This window comes from Ceratosolen solmsi, unplaced genomic scaffold, assembly GCF_000503995.2.
Source record: "Ceratosolen solmsi marchali unplaced genomic scaffold, CerSol_1.0 scaffold7, whole genome shotgun sequence".
NCBI classification, from domain to species: Eukaryota; Metazoa; Arthropoda; class Insecta; order Hymenoptera; family Agaonidae; genus Ceratosolen; species Ceratosolen solmsi.
The window spans coordinates 12,645,406-12,663,954 of NW_011948413.1; the positions used below are offsets into that span (position 1 = coordinate 12,645,406).

Below are 18,549 nucleotides of genomic sequence, written 5' to 3' on the forward strand. Positions count from 1 at the left end.
AAAACCAAAAATCCCCCCCCCCCCCGCCCTCTCCAATTTAATGCTACGGTGAGCAACGTTTAATAATAAATTAAAAACATTTCCGAGGCTTAATGCAAATTAAGCCTTTGATTTAGGAAAATTTTTAACCGTACTAGTATAAATCCATCCAATGATTATATGTAATTCATTATTAAAATTAAAGTCGTAGAGATTTGGCTGGATAGACTGTTTAACTTCCTTAGACGCTTGTCTTCCTTAGGCACCATTCAATAATTAATGAAGAAAATCGGATCGACAATATTCACCATAGAGTTGTAAAGTGAAAAAAGAGCAACTCCTTGAGCTGAGAACTTGTGAGAGAAAAAAAGAAAAAAATAATTGAAATCTCTAGTACAAAGTAGCATTTATAGCCGACGTTCAATTGAATAAAACATGTATGTGCGCACACACGTATATTGATATTGAGGTATGCGTAAGGTGTTATCGAGTCAATGTCGTGGAAAACCGTGAGTAGGATTTTTATTATCGAACTAAAGGCGAGGGACGAACGTTCCAAATTCCGAAAATAAATGTTTCGCAAATATTGAAAAGCTCCAAGTGTAAATGCACGGAAAATAGAAATAGTCATTAATAATTCTGGTAAAATTCTTTTTAAAACTGGCACTGTCGATTCGCTCGAGCACCGTTGCAGCCCCTCTTGAACATCGCTCGAACTTTCATCTACTTAACTCTTCCGACACACGGGGTAGGGGGGGGTGGGTGGGGTGGGTGGGAAGGGAGGGAAGGAGGAAAGAGGAAGAGGATTTCATCGAGAAACCCATTCGGCAACCTCGCACGCCCGCATACGCGTCCCTTGCTTTGACCTTTAGCGAGTCCCGCCGTGGCGAATAACAATAGTTGAACGCACTTGGTCTCCGTGAATTAAGACGAGCTAAGTGGAACGGCCCGCGGGACTTACTCGCGACTAAGTATCTCAACTGTAAGTTTGTTAGGTGAAGGAGGAGAGGAAGCGGGGGCCACTCGGCACGAGTAATTTATCCAAGGGAGTCGAAGTTTCCGGAGGCGTTCGGCCCTCTCGTTCTCCCGCCACGACTTGGTTCAGTCGCTCGATCACACCCTCACCGACTCTCGCCAGGACTAACCGCCAGACCTAATCACCCGCAGAATATCCACACGCGCCTTTCCCCCGCTGCTTATTTGCCCGAGTTTTAGCCTACTGGGCTCGTGCGACTGTGGAGTAGTAGGATGGGCGGGGAGGTTAACAGAATGGACCACCGGATGGTACGCTCGACAGATCGAGGTGATTTTAATCGGCCGTTATGTCGATCACGTACAGTCGAGTATCTTCCGCTTGATAATCTATTTATTCACTCGATATTGTCGCTTAATCTATTTTCGAGACTTTTATCGGACCAAGCTTTATTAATTGGCTAGCGATATAAGTAAATATGGTTTGCGCTCCTATTAATGGCCGGTCACATTATTTTTATGTTCAATTAGAAATTAATTAGGCTGTACGTTGGATGCAAATTTACCGTTTATTTATGAATTGTGGACCGTGGGTATGTACTAGTGTCACACGACACGAGTTTCGATTCAATCTCGAATAACCGACGATTTATGCTCTTCGTATATTTAAATAAGACAATTAGATTTATTATACGACTGCTGTGCTTGGAAAATATTTTTACCATAATTTTTGTTTACTACAACAGTAACAAGAACAAGAACAACAATAACAATAATGGTCATCTCACCTGATCGATATGTCTCAGTTGGTCAATAAGCACACTGGTATTTGCGTTGACGTAGCCTTTATTTTCTGCATTTGGACCCGTTGCCAAAAACGTGAATTCTGGATTGTATCTTTGTGAGATTAAACTAGAATCCACGACCGTTTTGGCATATCTGTAACGTAAATTGAATTAAATGATTGAATAATTAAATAAATAAATAAATAAATAAATAAATAAATAAATAAATAAGGAATAAATTATAACGAGCATTTTAAAGCGTTAAATCTTGTTCTCTTTCTTTCTTTATTTCTTTTTGCTTATCAATGTAAAAAACAAGAAAGCCCCAATCAACTTCTTACTGCTTCATCTACATTTACTATTATTTTATTAAGGATATTTCAATTACCAAACTTACCCAACATTTATATGTGAATTACACATAGCGCGGGGCCGTGGCCGGGGCCGGGCGGGGAGGGGGGGGGGGGGGTTTAATGTAAGGAACGATTGTTTGTAGAATTGCAGCAATAAATTGAATTAAAATATTGAAAGGGAGAGGAGCTAAGTGAGCAAGAGAGGAGTTAAGTGGATTTATTAAGAATGTCTCCATCCTTCACTTTTGAAAGCGCTCGAATTGTTTTCTAATTATAAGTTTCGATCATTTGGCGATTCGTGAAACATTGGAAAGTTAGCTTGAACAAACGATTGTCCACTATTTATCAACGTAAATACGACTGGCGCAAACGAGTCGTTTGTTGACGGAGCAAAATCATTAAACGCACATCGATCGCTGTTGTGCTGATTACTTGGCATCGGATTTCCGTACCATAAAATGAGTTTGTAAGTCGATTTACGGCTTTAGATATAAAAGTTATTTTTTTCTTCATTTTTTTTTCTTTTAAATCGATATTCTATTATATCATTCGGATCTCTTTTACGCTACATTATCGACCATTTGGCCAATGGCAATGGAACGAATGGACGGAAAGACCGATGCTTTCCCGACAGTTTTCGACCTCACCGCGGAGCTTCAACGTCGTCGATCGAAGTGGTTCATTGCACTCTTGCCTTGTCCACGAGTAACCCAACGAAAACAATATTTAGACAATGGCAAATTCCAACGTTCGACTCCTCTTGGAGATAGGCAATAGGATAGCGAACGCTATTACCGTCAACTCCGACTCCCTCGCATTCACACCGGTTCGCTTAACTAGATGATTTCAGCCTCATTTTCTCGAGACGAAGGAGCAAAATAAGCGCCATCGATCCGCTTAACTTTCACACTCGACGATTCAAGAATGCGCCCACGTAAGACGAAACTTTGACGATAAAAGAGAGCTAGAGATCGCACATTACGCTTAGCTCAATAATACAATGTGTCCGTGTGCCCCTCTTCCCTCTTACCGGTGGTATCGGCTCCTCCTCCCACTCCCACCCCACAATCGGATCTTAACGATAATCCCCGAGGAACTTGACCAATCCGCTCTCGGCTCTACCTCGATACCATTTTCGAGGGCACTTTTGAGCGCGTTTGTCTAGCCAATGAATCGGAACGACTCACGGCTGCTCTCAGCGATCGCAAAACACGAAGAAGCCCGCGCTAAATCACCCTTCCGCGATGATCCCCCTCGGGGCTTTTACAACCGCACGCGCCAGCAAGAACAACGGCAAATCCTATTATTTTTTTTAAACGCGATTGTCTGTCTCCGTCTCGCAGCTTCGAGGGCTTTCGATAATAACAGGTGAAGCCAAGTCCTTTGGCCGTTGCCCTCGTCGATCCTACTTCCTCATTGTTGGCGCTCTCTTTTTTACGTTTGCTTTTTCTGTCGGGAGACATTCGGTATCGCGCGGGACTATCTCGCCACGATGTCAGCACTCACTCGTTTGCCAATGCCGAGAGACTTTGGTCGAGCCGCGCTTGCGCCATCATCCCGTCCCCCGCCCCATCGCCATAATGTAACGCGAGCCGAAACGGTAATTCCATCGCCTAGCCGTCGTGATCATTAAAAGACAATCCGTCCACCCTGCCCACTTTCCTGGCCATGAGCGAGGAAATTTTTTTTTTTTTTTTTTTTTTCCCCCTCGAAGCTCCATTCTTGAGGCGCGTGACACTTTAATTGCCCGGTATGGGAGAAGACGGCAATCGTAATTTCCCGGCAAAATGCAAACCTCCAAGTGGCCAGTATCGCAGAAAGGAAGGTAAATAAATGCATTTTTCAACATTGCATGCGCGCGACAATGCATTATAAGTGACTTCTGGCGTTAAAAATGAGAGCGATTGTTTCGAAGCGTCTGCGGTGGCCGTTAACATCGCATTGAATTGCTAGGGCGGGATGAGGTGGGGTTGAGGGACCGGTAGGGAGGTGTGTGTGCGCGCGCGCGCGTGTGTTGAGGTTGGTGAAGTGAAAGGGAGGGAAAAACCTGGGCCTTCGAGTGCAGAAATAAAATTGGAAATCGATTATGCGGTACCCCTCCCGCCTCGCCCCCATTTTTTCCCCTTCGCTTTCCTTTATACCTCCTCGTTTTGCACTCCGGGCGGCTTAAAATATAATAAAGTGGACGCCTTTCGGGAGCGAAATTACGTCAATACGCGTCAATTTGCTTCAAGACAGAAAATAAGAGGTCTGCATTGCGCCGTGGTAGAAGGTAGCGGTGGAGCGGAGGATGGGGATAATTTCTAGAGGGAATCGGTGACATATTGGTCGCGCGGCTTTCACCGAAAATGATTTACGCGCCACGTGACAGGGTGACATTGGCTTTTTGAAAGAGGTCGTACGTAGTGTTTAGGTCTCGTGGCTTTAAGTCGACTAATATGGCGGCGGCGATCGATCATTCCATCGAATATTCCATGCATCTATACATTGTCATATCGCTGTACCGCAATATCTCAATACATCGATGCAATATGCGCGCAACTACTTGTCAAGGTACTTTTCTTTTGTCTGGTATCCTTAAAAATTCAACTCGCCTTAAATGACATCTCCACGAATATGTCAAACGAGGAAACTTTGCCGAAGGTAGTAGATATACCTGGAGCATATAAAGCCTAAGGAACTTGGGAAGTAAGCCCGCAATTGCAACTCCTAGCTATTCTAATATTATGCTTTAATTTAATTTTGAGGATCGAGGGATCAGGAGACATTGAATATTTAATTAAGTCGCGTCTTCTAGGTCGACGAACTCATTAAGCAAACGGATAGGCTAAATAAATTTTCCAAATGTCTCGTTAAATAAATTTAAAGCAGATTTTAAAGCGCCATTGTCGGCAATAGTAAATAGACTCCGCGGTGCGGCTTGAATTAATACGAAATACACCGCTTTTTCATAATTAATAAGGAACATAACGAGCCACGCTACTATATCGCTTGGGTTTGAAAAGCTCCGTTGCGATTTTCGAAATGTAAAATCATGATTAACGAAATCATTTTACAGAGCACATATATAGATATATAGTAATGGAAAATCGAGGGATTGGAGGATGAGGACGATCGGAAAATTGTCACGCTAGAGAAAATCAAAAAACGAGGCAAAAAGTCAGGGTAATTAGTCCTCTAGCCCTCGGCTTAACAGCACAATACATGAAAAACTCAACTCAAGGCCTACTTGCGGTACGGGAATTTGATTGCGTCAGAGTTCCAAGCGAGCTAGTGCCGCATCGTCGCTAGCATTTAATCGAAGCATAACGATCAATCTCCCGCCACGGCTCACGCGAAGCGAAAACGAAAATCTCTCGTCCATCTCCCGTGGCAAAAAAATGTGTACCACTTCATCCGCAGTTCGATGCAGCAGATCCAACTTCTCGCGACTTCGTCCTTCCCCTCGGACGAAAGTACCCACGTGCGTCGCTGGACCGTAGCCAGATGCTGGGAGTCCCTGATGCAGTTACACGAGCAGCAGCCGCTTGACCGAAGGATCATCAGTGGCGTTCATGACTCTCGCACAACACGAAAGTGTCCCCCCGAGATTTTGGTCCTGGCAGTTTAACGCAGCTCGCGGTTTCGAGGCCGAGGGATGACGAATTATTCCCTAATTTTTGCAACTCGACGAGCTTGCGTCATCTATAGGTCTATAATGGCAAGAACGATGACGTTCGTTGGGTAAAATGAGACGACAATCGCGCGACACTGGCGATCTCGATGATTCGCTCGTTCCGTGTCCCAAAGACAAATCCCAAATGTTCATCTTATCGCGATATCATTAGTGCCACTTAATATTATAAATAAAGCGTAGCTTGCCTAGTTCAGTGTTAATTATGTAAAGATGTGGTCGGCTATTTTTACCGATATTGTATTATACGATTGTGATAAATCAAAGAGTGGATAATTACGTTTAATTGTGGATATAAGAGAGAGAGAGAGAGAGAGAGAGAGAGAGAGAGAGAGAAGATATAATGATTTCAGTTTTTATAGTAGATGCTTTATAGTAGTAGGTTTGAATATTTAAAAATATAATATTTATATGGCAATTAAAGAAAAAGCAAACGTCATGTTTATTTAAGAGACATCAGCCAAAAAAAAAAAAAAAAAAAAAAAAAAAAAAAAAAAAATTAAAACGTCCAAGATATATTTAGTTAGTCTTTGGTGCGGTGATAAAGTTTTCTTTGCGTTTTAATATTTATTTTATTTTACGACATATAGTTTAATATTTGTTTTAAAATGGAAAATTAGTTCCTATCTTATTTATAATTAATTGAATTTTTTTTTTTTTTTTTTTTTTTTTTTTTCGAACGGTAAAAACTTTTAATACACGAACGAATTACAAATTACGATATATATTTAAAATAATGCAGATATTATAATTAAATTCCGCAAGACTGTAAAATTACAACTACAAATACAAAGTCTGAACAAAATTAATAATTAACAACGAAACTTCGATGCGAGATTAATTATTGTATTTCCAATGAATATCTGGTTTATTCCAATTCAATTTTATGATATTTTATCCATTAATTGGATTAAGATTAGATAAAACATTTAATCCTTATATTTTTGAGCTTTTATTTAAGTGCAGTTAGTGAGAAAAAGGAAGAAAGTTATATCGAATGAGTCTCAACTTTTACATAATTTTATTGTAATTGAAATAAAATAAGCTTTTAAAAGTTTTGACACATTTTTCAAAGTAACTTTCACATTTGAAAATTAATTTGAGAAGAAAGTGAAATTTATCCTTATCGACAGAGAACTTTTTTGCCAAATCAACTACCACTATATAAGATAAAAACCTTTATTATCTCCTTGATTTAAGATCGTATACCATTTGCCGTTGTACAATCTTTTAATGTTGGGAACATTATTATGACATTTGTCACTAAATAATAAAAAGGAAAAATTTTGCTTGGAAAGAGGTCAAATTTCGGTATTCCTTCATAAAAGTTACTGTTGCAAATTTCTCTTAAAAAATGTTCAAATTGTTGTTCGAACGAAGGTATCCCATATTCCTTATATATATATATATATATATTAAATACTTTGAATATTTTGTCCAATTAGGATTGAACGTAAATTGAGTTGGCATGAGTAATTTTCATTTAAATTTGATAATCAATTTGGAAGAAGATTTTATCTGATATATTGTTTGAATTATTTTCTATAAAAACAGCGTACAAGAGACTTTTTACCCAGATAAAGTACAAGTAATCAACACTGGATGGAACTAAGGATTCCAGTTGGCGCCATCGAATATACGATATACTGGAAAAGCAGGATATGCATTATCCTTTTTGTCGTGTCGTGTAAATCTCGAGGGTGGCTAACATTAGCACATTTAGTGCACAGGATAACTTTTCGATGCTTATTAAATCTTGATAATTTGCCCTAATAGCAGCATTACCATCCTCGAAAATGGGAGAAAGTCCGATGGAACAGGAATAGAGCTGGACCAGGCGGGGCTAATTAAGTGAAAGACAGAGGAAGGCGACCGGCGTGGAATAGTGATTGGGAAAAAAGATACACAGAGAGAGAGAGAGAGAGAGAGAGAGAGAGAGAGAGAGAGTGTGTGCGTGTGTGTGTGGAGGCGCGGAGGAAAAGACAAGTAGAGGCAGAGAGTCAGGTAATAATGGAGAAAATGAAACATTTACTGAACAAAGAAATAATTTTTTCTCCAATGTGCTAATTTCGGAAATTGGAACAGTAGACAACTTTTTTCAAGCTGAACAATGAAAAGCTTTCGAAATTCCAAAGAATTTTCTTATTCATTTTTACATAAATAGGCCTACTTATAACTTTTCAATTGTATCTTGTATTTTTTTTTTTTTTTTTTTTTCCGAGGTTCTATTTATTAGCTAATTTAATGCTTAAGTTATGTCTGTATAATATTAATGGCATTGATGGCTAATTTGTTGTATTTCGAAAAGTCACAGTAACAGCAAGAACAATAGTTTTAAATATGTTTTTATTATTATAAAATGCTTAATTTTACAAATTTTGTTAAAAAAAAAAAAAAAAAAAAAAAAAAAAAAAAAAAAAAAAAAAATAAATCTAAAGAACCGATTAGTTCTTATCTCTCAAAACATAAAACATAAATAATAATAAAAATCATTGGTTATCCTTTGCCTTACTTTAATTACATGTTAATATTCCGTATGCTTGAGATTGCTCTTAAAATTTACTGTAAAATTATATCACTTACTGCACATTTACAGTCCTGGAATTTTCATTTAACTCGTAAATTAACGTTATTTTCCTTGCATATATGTTGGGAATATCTTATCCGTTTGAAAAATATTTAATTTACTAGAAATATTAATTAAATATTTTAAACATACAATCGATTTTCGCTTTCATAATCTTCGATAAATTTTTTAAAAGTCTATGAAATAATACATCCTCGAGAAATAATTAATTAAATTTTTATCTCAACTGTTATTTATCTTTGAAATAGATAATTAACTGATGGACTCTTCTTAATAATCATTTTTTATTTTTCAGTTTATGTGCAGGAATATTCTGAAAATGAATGTTGAAAGAATAATTTTTTCTAGACTTTCTTTTAGGCTAGTTCAGATATTACGGTGAACGATGCTCTTTTTGCAATTGTGATTACACTCTAATGCAGTGACTGTAGGCACTTTTTTTTGCCAGACTTTCGACCAACTTAGAAAGACTGACTTCTGCCAGATTAAATATTTTCACCCAAGTAAATCAAGGAAGCCAAGATTCGTCGACGGACAAACAAATATTCAGTTTATCCTGTAATGCGAGAAAAAACAAATTGAATAAAATTTTTAAATTTATATTCGACAATCTCTCTTTCATAATATCTGCACATTTATTTATTCAATTGTCCGTCTTGCTTCTGGCGTATAACAAAATGTAACTCTACTTCTTTCAAAAATTCTCTGTCACAATAATAATAATAATTTAAGCTTTAAAAAAATTCAATAAATTCTCCCTCAACTGTAATTTCTTTATTAGATAACAAAATTTCGTCTGTCCAATTTTTGTATATTTATAAAAAAAAATTAATAAATTACTTGTTTGAAATACATAATCCTACCACAATTAACTTAACATAATTAATGTTAGAGACATCGCGAAGACAGAAGCCAAAACATTAAATGAGCATTAAAGGTCGGGAACTTTGCAATCAGACTAATATGATTGATTATCATGAATTTACGTATATTGGTATTGCGTTCTAATGTTTTTCCTTCCATTACATAATCAATTTTCACGGAAGGATTTTCCAAGTTTCGACGGTTGATAATTTAAACGGGAAGGGAATTACAAAAATTTCAAATATAAAGTAAAATATAAGGGAATAGACTATTAAATCATGCTTGCGTAAGGATAAATACTTTGCATATTATTTCGGTAATATGTGTATTCGGTAATATGTCATAATCCGCAGGTAGTTAAATTAATTTTACCAACGCGACTTTTGTGCAGCGATTTCCAAATATTTATACGACAATATCGATTCAATAGATGGAAAATCGGGCGTGTATCGTTTAAAATTGAACATTTATCACTCATCGCATTTAAATTTTCAAAGCTTCGGCTTTAGATTTTCTAATGAATTTTAAGATTTTCAAATTCCACCCTTTGACACAGTATATTTAGACGGTTGAATAAATTAGAATAAAATACTAAGAAAAGTAACATGAAGTAATATGACTTTCGTAGAGAAAGCCATTTAAAAGAATATACAAACTACGTTTATGGAAACTATGTAAGTAATTTAGAATATTAATAAATACAAACTGACTTATTATATGACAAAAGACTTTCTTATTTCTAATTTCTCGTGCTCGAAGCTCGAATGAGAGGAAGTACATTCTTATGGTAATTGATAAGCAAAAACTCATTGCTCATTTAGATAAAAAATAATCTCAAATAAACAGCTCTTGTACGTGCAACATTACGCAAAATGCTTAAGAGACAAAGAGGACGAGTGTGATTTTGCGATAGACGGAATATGGCAGATGAGAGCAAGAGAATAAAGGAGAAAGAGCCGTAATTGAAGTCAAAGTCGTTGCGAACATCTGCAGCAGCTCAACTTGAAACGCGAGTATGCAACTTTTTACTTCCGTCTGTCTCTCTTTTGCCGCAATTGCTTCGGGCAATATTTCTCTCTTGCTTTTTCTGTTTCTCCTTCTTCTCTCATACGTACATTGCAATTGAAACACCTTTTTTCCCGTCGCTTTCATTCATTTTTCTTGCGCACTAAGTGCATGTATAGCCACACCAAGCGTCAACCTTCAACTTCTTTTGCTCGATGGATGTACGACTCGTGTTAATTGACACTATACATAATTCTTTTTAATTGCCATTGTATTGTTCGTCGATTCTAATAACATTTCGTGGAGTTTTATTTATTGCTCGTCGTAATGGTAAGAATCGTTAATATGGATTTTTTTTTTTTTTTTTTTTTTTTTTTTTTTTTTTGATAAATACATTGGGTATGTTTAGCAGGCTTTTCTGGCTTCTGGCTACGTTGATCTATAACTTGATCATAGTAATATAATAAAAAGCTAAAATATATCAATTTGAGTAATTGACGAAAAGCTTAGACAGTTATTTAGAAAGTTCATAAAAAGTAATTCGCAACTTGTGAAACTTCGTTACGAGACGAATTATTTATTGGAATTATTATTTTTTTTTTTATAATAACGCCTCAAAGAAATAATATGTATTTTTAAGTATCAAAGGGGTAGTCGTTTCTAATTAAAAATTCAAACACAACATAATTCATGAAATTCAATATTTTCTTTGAATCTTGAGAGATCCAAGGCTTGAGCACCCTAGGCGCGCTTGGAAAACAGCGTTAAATTTATTGTAAAAAAATACTTAAGATCGTTTTTATTTTCACTTTAGGCGAGACTGCCAAATCTAAAATTATCTCGTCTTACCAATGAACTTCATTGTTTGAAAGCGCGAGAGCAGCCAAATCTCGGTTGAATCGCACAAATAATAAGAGCCAACAAAAGGGCAGAAAGAAAAAAATAATAAAGGATACACGCACATCACCTGCCAACATCGCGGAATCTTAAATTTTGTTGGTGTTTTCTTTCTTTTTTTTTTACATCGCCAGAAGAAGAAGAAGAAGAAGAAGAAGAAGAAGAAGAACAAGAAGAAGAGGAATAAAAAAGATAGAGGCTCTGATAAGGCAAGACAGCGTCTTCGTGGCCATAAAAATGTATTTAATCCGACGCATGATATATTTCATCCCTGAACGATAACATTTTTCCACCTTAAACCTCAAGCAAATGCATAAGTATTCGCACACTTATATCTCACTTTCGTCGACTGCATCTTTACCTTCTTCATCCGTTTCTTTTGAGTACTGAAGATTTCTTTGTAATGCTCTCCCTTCATTTCCTCGGATACGTGCCAGCGTTATAATTATAGCCACACCTGCCGCGTCTATCTGGAGAAATCACTCGGGAGATACTGCTGGGAGAGGGACGTGTCTGTCTTTGTCTTAGGCATAACATAACCGATGCACAGTGCGCTGCGGAATCGCTGCTTTACGCGCAAACAAATGACGGCACTTCGGCATACACGTATATGGTTCTGGAATCCTGAATTTTCATTGTCAAGCTGAACAATGGAACGGAAATTCATTATTGAATTATGATTGGATGGGACATATTTGGTTTTATACTTTTCCCTCCTAATACTGTGATTATGCTTTATGCTTCATCTTAAAATTATTCAGGATAATCAAGGTTGAGCGCGTTCGATTGTTTGCCATACTTAGGATTTTGAAAAATAATTTTGTCGTTATCGTGTCATTTATTTATCGATAAGGAATAAAATAGGCGCTTCGGGAATGAGGCTTTCGATTCTTGATTTTTTGTGCATAATTTTATAGGTTTTCAGTTCTGATCAAACTCTTTATAAAAATTTAATGATACATAAAATTCAGCCAGAAAAAAAAACAAAAAACAAAAAAAAAAACAAAAAAAAACGAAGATTTAAGCTAAAGGTATACGAGAGTTTAAGAAGAAGAAACAAAACAAAACAAAAAAACTTTCCTTCGTGGTGTATAGTAATGAAAAATTATGCTTTAACATGAATTTTAATATCTAAAAATGTTCAAGTGCTTGCGCACTCTGATTAATAAAGGATGCGTATTACTTAATTTATAAAATAAATTAAAAGGCATATAAATGAATTAAAAGGCAATTAGAAATAACTATTTTACGAAATTAAAATTATTGTTTATATAAGAACGCCGCACGAGTTTGTTTAATGATGTAAAAACTTTGCATACGTATATCTTTTGAACGTCAGCTCAATGAAAGATTTGCGAGATTTTTACATGAAATTTCTTTTTTAAAGTAAACGAAATAATATTTAAGAGGGAATGATTTTAATTAAATTGGAAGATTTTTCATGGACAAATACAATATGAGAGTACATTCCTAAATAATTTATTTATTTATTTTTTTTTCAAATGAAAAATGTTCCGCTATCAGTATAGTTTTTCATCTTTTTCTTTTTTTCTGTTTTATTTTCACGAAGCCAGTCGACTTACTATATTTAAAAATGATTTGAATTATCTTATTATGTAAATGAAATAACGAGCAAATAATATCAATTATTTATTGCCTAATATTTTTGCCTAATATTCATCGTTAATAATGATAAAGAAAAAACTATTTATACGAAAGATTGAATGTAAATGTAAATCAATTGATTTTTATTTATTCTTCTGTTACATTGATTTTCTTTTGTGCTTTATTATTTTTTTTTTTTTTGTCTTTTAGTTATAAACAAAGTATAACCAGCAGCGGTATATAATTGATAATCAATTGAAATCGTAAGACGATGATAATAGTGTAATTATAAAAGTCAATAATATCATAAAGCATTTTTGAACAAAACTTTTGCAACCTTTAAAAAACTAGAAGAAAATGTATGTTCATCTATCATCGGTTTGCGAGCCGAGCAAAACAGGAAGAACTCAACAACGCAATCAAGAATTTATGAAATTCCATGAGGTCGTCGTCGTCGTCGTCGTCGTCGTCGTCGTCGTCGTCGTCGTCGTCGTCGTCGTTTCCGGCGTTTCATGCCTTTGCCGCCTCGGACCATTAATGTTCAAGGGACTCTAAATAGATTCGAGTTATTTTCTTTCCTTTATACACGTAGATCTTAGAATATTTAGTTTACGGTTGGGAGGAGCGTGTAAGCGCGCACATTTTAGTCCGAAGCGACTTTTATTAATTAATAAGTGTCGACGGCGTTGTATTGTTGTTCTGGATTTGATAGAACGACCGAACGTGGAGTATTAAATCGACGTATTTAGGCCGCTCGAGCACAGGTTTTTCAGTGATTATTTAAGCTAAGGTATACGCATTGCCTCTCTCCTATATAAAAATCTAAAGTAATGGAATGGTAAATAGACGACCTAAGCCATGATGTATAATATCTTTTGTAGCTTGGAAGGTTATCGTATCGTTACGATAGCTACGCTCGATAGTCAACATGCCATTAGACATTGACGTGTCATATGTTATTGGGAAATAATCATGAGGAGACGATGCACAGACTCACAATAATTAATTGAACGTAAGAATGTGAATGCAAAAATGTGAGCTAAAAATTATTTACAGTTCCTAATTATCTTTACATTAATCTTAATACGTGATTTTAAAGCATTGCACTAATGATCCTTAAGGCGTAAACCTTTGCGCGCCTGTCAGTCAGCAAGGCCTGTTGATCGCGAATTAATTTGCGTGTATATGTGGAGAGGACTGCAGGTGCAACGACCAAACGATCAAAATCAAGTAAAAGCGTCAAGAAGGGATCGCGATGACGTCCCGAGTGGTGTCCGTGAGTGGGAAGGACGAGCGGTGTGTGGGGAGGGGAGGGGGGGGGGGTGAGAGGAAGGCAGCAAGTTAGGCATAACGCAATGGTGTAAAAGGTCTAAATTGGTGAAAGGAAGAAAGGGAACATAGCACGCGCCACTATTTTTTTCGAAATTAACGCGACTGTATTTTCTCTTCACTGTTTACTGAAAAAATTCCTGGAATCTTTTAAGTTAAGAAGACCGAAGCCCAGAGCGTAGAGTTATTTCGATTTGATAATGTATGGGAATTCCAGCATCCTATGAATAGCAATATCCTTGCGGGACAAAAGGATTCTTTTTGTAAAAGAATTTCTTAATTAAGACGAAGACGAGTGATCGATGCAGTTGACGTAACGAGAAGCCAGAACGACGAATTTCGAACGATCATCAAAATCTTATGCGCATTCATTTGAGCTTCAGTGATTGATCCGAATACATTGTGTGCGCGTGCATTTCATTCGTAAACTCTATTGTATGGATATTCCAAAGTGAAATGTTAGATAGATAATTTAAAGGGTCTCTCTCACTCTCTCACTCTCTCTCTCTCTCTCTCTCTCTCTCTCACTATCTCACTCTTAAATATATCTAGCTCGATAAAGCTTTCTCATCGAGTAATCGCACTTTAATACGTCTGGCCCAAGATTATATTACAAAACTATTGCGTCAGGCTGCAGTTAAACTTCCAACGAGATGTAGAAAATTACCAACATACTAATGGCATTAAATATCCGATGCTCGACTACTATCTCCGAACTTCCGGGGCAATTATTACACGCACGAAGAGAGGCATTATTCAACTCTAAAGTCGATCGGCTGCAAGTGAAACCCTAGACTGGCAAGCCGCGTTTGGAGTTATTACAGGTATTATTGTGGTTACGATGCCAAGCTTAAGCCCTGCCCGTGACTAAAGGGTCGCCCCATAAAAATGGGCCTCCCAGTGCCAAGTTCTCATGATCAAGTGCACGACTGGCGAGGCATCGCCGAGATGAAAGGACGCCTGATATTTGCTTAATGCGAGGTAATAACGGGAGCGTGGCCCCGTCGATGCCTCGCGCGAAATTAAAAGCCAAGCACACCGGGAGGCGCGCGTGACGCTCATTTTTCAGCTCGGCCATTTTGCCACCGAGGGGACGTCGCTTCCCCGGGTTTTCTAATCAACGGAGTCACCCTAGGTCCTCCTGGCCTTTCGCCCATCTCACATCACTCTCTCTCTCTCTCTCTCTCTCTCTCTCTCTCACAAACACCCTCTCTATCTCGCTACCTCTATCTCACCTGACGGCTGACGCACGCCACGTCACGCGTTCTTGAATTTGCTCGCGCGCGCGGGCGCCGATATTAATTGGCCTCCTCGTGTGTTAGTCGTGTCCTCGTGTCCCCGAGAGCCTCTACACCAAATGCTCAGGCTGATGGATTATTAATGGCCGGGAGGAGGGGACAGGTTTCCTTGAATGCGAAAACTCTGTCGGGTGTCTCCCGAGGGCCGTCGGCATGCAATTAATATGGACCGAGCGCGAGTCGATGGATACTCCGTTTGTCGACATTGGCATTGGTGACGTCGATAGGCTCTGATGATTATCGATTGGGAGTAATTTTGGATTGCCGCCGAAAATTCGCATTAGGATTAACAAGCATTATTTAAATGTAAATTGCTTCATTTTTGAAAAGGAACGGGGCTGATACTCGTCCCGATGAATATTAAATTGCTATTAATGACTTTGTAAAAGTAATTTTGTAAAATGTTATATTTATTGGTCAACGCTTAAGAATAAGTAAAATTATTTTAATCTCCAATGAATTACTTCGTAAAAAAATTATTTCCAACTAAAACTGTAATTTATAGTTGCAATGAATATAAATTGCTAGTTAAGCCTTTGCAGATTATATGTTACAGTTACCTGCACCCCCCTCCCCCCCAATTACCCCTACCCCATTCCCACATCCCCCTCCCCCTCCACCGCCAACCCAAATCCCCACCACCATTCTTTTTTCTTCCTCATATTTTTTTGTTCTTTTCCTACGGTAAAATTTCTTTTAATTGGAATTAAGCATTTTCAAGGCATATTGGCAATTCCAGAAAATTTTGTAAAAGCAATATTTTCTGAATGTTTAAAAAAGTAGTTAAAAATTTCCTTTTCTTTTTGCCATTGATTTTTGATGACTCATTTCACCTTTATGTGCCATTCCCTTTCAAATCTCAAATTAATACTTTGAATTTAAAATATGCGTTTCGTTACGTTCACAGTTGTTAAAATACCGAATGGACTACTATCTACCATCGGTTCACCTCAAATTTACCATTTTATAGCGACCCATCAACACCGGCTAGCACATATGCACACGACTCTTTATCTGTTTTTTGTTTTTGTATTTGTTTTTTGTTTTTATTTGAATTGTATATTTATTTTATTGGATTTTGCGCTCGTCGGTTTCTTTTACCAACGATCGCCACAACCTATGCGATAAAATATTTTATTTCATTTTATAATAACAAATAACTGATAGAAACGAGGGAATCTCTTATTGTGTTTCGTAAGATATACATTCTGCGCACTATTATCTTTAAATAGGCAATATTATTATGTTACTTGGATGGTAATAAATATTGTTAATATGTAAATTTTAATTATTACAACGTGAAACGAGATTCTTAATAATAATGCTCGAGAAACTAATTTGTCGTCATAATATAATAAGCAAATGTTCAGTCGTTTAATTACGATTAATTTATACGATTAATTACCATAACAATCAATCATTAGGATCAATTTATATTTATAAACATTTAATATGATAATTCATAAGTGTATTTGTACGTGAATTTGGGTAGAGAAAGAAAATTCAGTGCCATTCATCATTATAGATTTTTCGGGCCATTATTATGAATTAAACTGGCAAGTTAAATGCAAACAAAAGCAACGAAAATAAACGTATAAATCAATATAACAGCGTTGATAAAACAATACTGATTGAATAATACGATTACTATCGCAATATCATACTCCACTTATTGATTATTACCCTATACGTTGAACTGGAAACGACGAATAATTGCCACACATCATAAGATATGTATTGTAAAACGTTGCGAGGTAGATTATAGAAGGACATAAGACAATAGACGAAGATCTTTCGTTAATCATTATTTCGTTTATTAAATAAGAAAGTTAAAATTTATTGCCTTACGCGGCAATGGTCTTCAAAAAAAAAAAAAAAAAAAAAAAATAGCTCGATCAATCTTGGTGTTGTGTCGAGATTATTTTATTTCTTTTGTTTTTGTTTTTTTAAAAGGATATTCGAATATCTTGCCCACTCAGCCCAATAAGTGTGAAAATTCATTTAGAAAGTGCGAGAGTAGCCTTATACGAGGGAAAATCTTCCCATTTGAAATTTCCAAGCCCTAGAAATATCGAAGCCATTGTCCGCCCCTCCTTCGGCTTCGCGATAAAAGAAGAAAATCACCCGACGGAGTGAGAATTCGTCGCGTCGAAGCACGTCTGCGAAACTCTCCTGATTTCACTCACCCCAATAGACATTTTTTGTTTAGGTTTGTGCTCTTTTGCCTCATCGCGTACTCATTAGCGCCTGAGTGCGGTCTAATTTTGCAAAAGTCCATCGAGAAGAATCCACGAGGATCTGCGTCGCGATAATACCCGGTCTACTCCTTATCCTTGCCAGGAGGACCAGCGTCGCGGTAATGGCCAGCCTAGTCCTTCTGCTTGCCACTCGTACGCGCTTTTTACGATGGCCGACGGCGATGGCATATCGATGTGTCGCTCCCTTGGCAACAAACAAAAAAAGTCCGGCGACGCGTTGGCCGAGCGCTATCGCTTTAGCACGTGGCCTCGTTAATCAAAGCCAGCGATGTTCGCGATGCTGGCTGCCCGATACGAGTGTAGAGACCTTTACGCAAAAAGGATTCCCCCTCTCGGTCGTTGAGCATTTTCAAAATAATTGAGCGGCTGCCTGGGCGGCGAGCGATCATAACGGTAGCAGCCGCGGCATTGGCATTCCTCGTTAATTTCGTTGGAAAAATCAATCGTCGTATATTTCCACAGCCTCTCCCTATAGTTTTCCTAATCATTGCTGTATCCAATCGATGATTTGTCGTAGCGACTTTTTAGCCGCTATTTAATTTTATCCGGATAAATGAGGGCTTGAGAAACGGAACGGAACTCTCATTAGCACTTAAGCTCTGCTAGGACCTTACGATTCCCACTCATTCTCCTTGTTTGCAATTTAATAAATCGAGAAGTGCAATTGTCTGCTCGTGTATCCCCCTTTTTTTTCTCCAGACTTTCTTTCCCCACTTATCCCCGATGCTTTTAAAACTTAACAAAACAATGTATTATGACGAGAGCGCGGCGGTATTCGCAAGTGCACCACTGGACTGATATTCATTCTCTTTCAGCCAAGGAATCTTCCATGTGTGTGCCAAGCTGTGCGTTGTCCATTGTTATGTTGCATCTCCCCTACCCGGACCCATACACACGCGTTTGGCATAAGAGCGTAAAATTTGCGCAAACACACATGGCATGTA

General features: G+C 37.4%; 1 protein-coding gene across 1 annotated transcript in view; it reads right to left on the reverse strand.

The window, feature by feature from the left end:
* dally (division abnormally delayed protein) overlaps positions 1-18,549 on the reverse strand; it is a 165,859-nt gene that overhangs the window by 5,202 nt on the left and 142,108 nt on the right. The window contains exon 6 of the mRNA XM_011506465.1: positions 1,740-1,890. Coding sequence (XP_011504767.1) covers positions 1,740-1,890 — 151 coding nt within the window. The remainder of the gene's footprint in view (positions 1-1,739; positions 1,891-18,549) is intronic.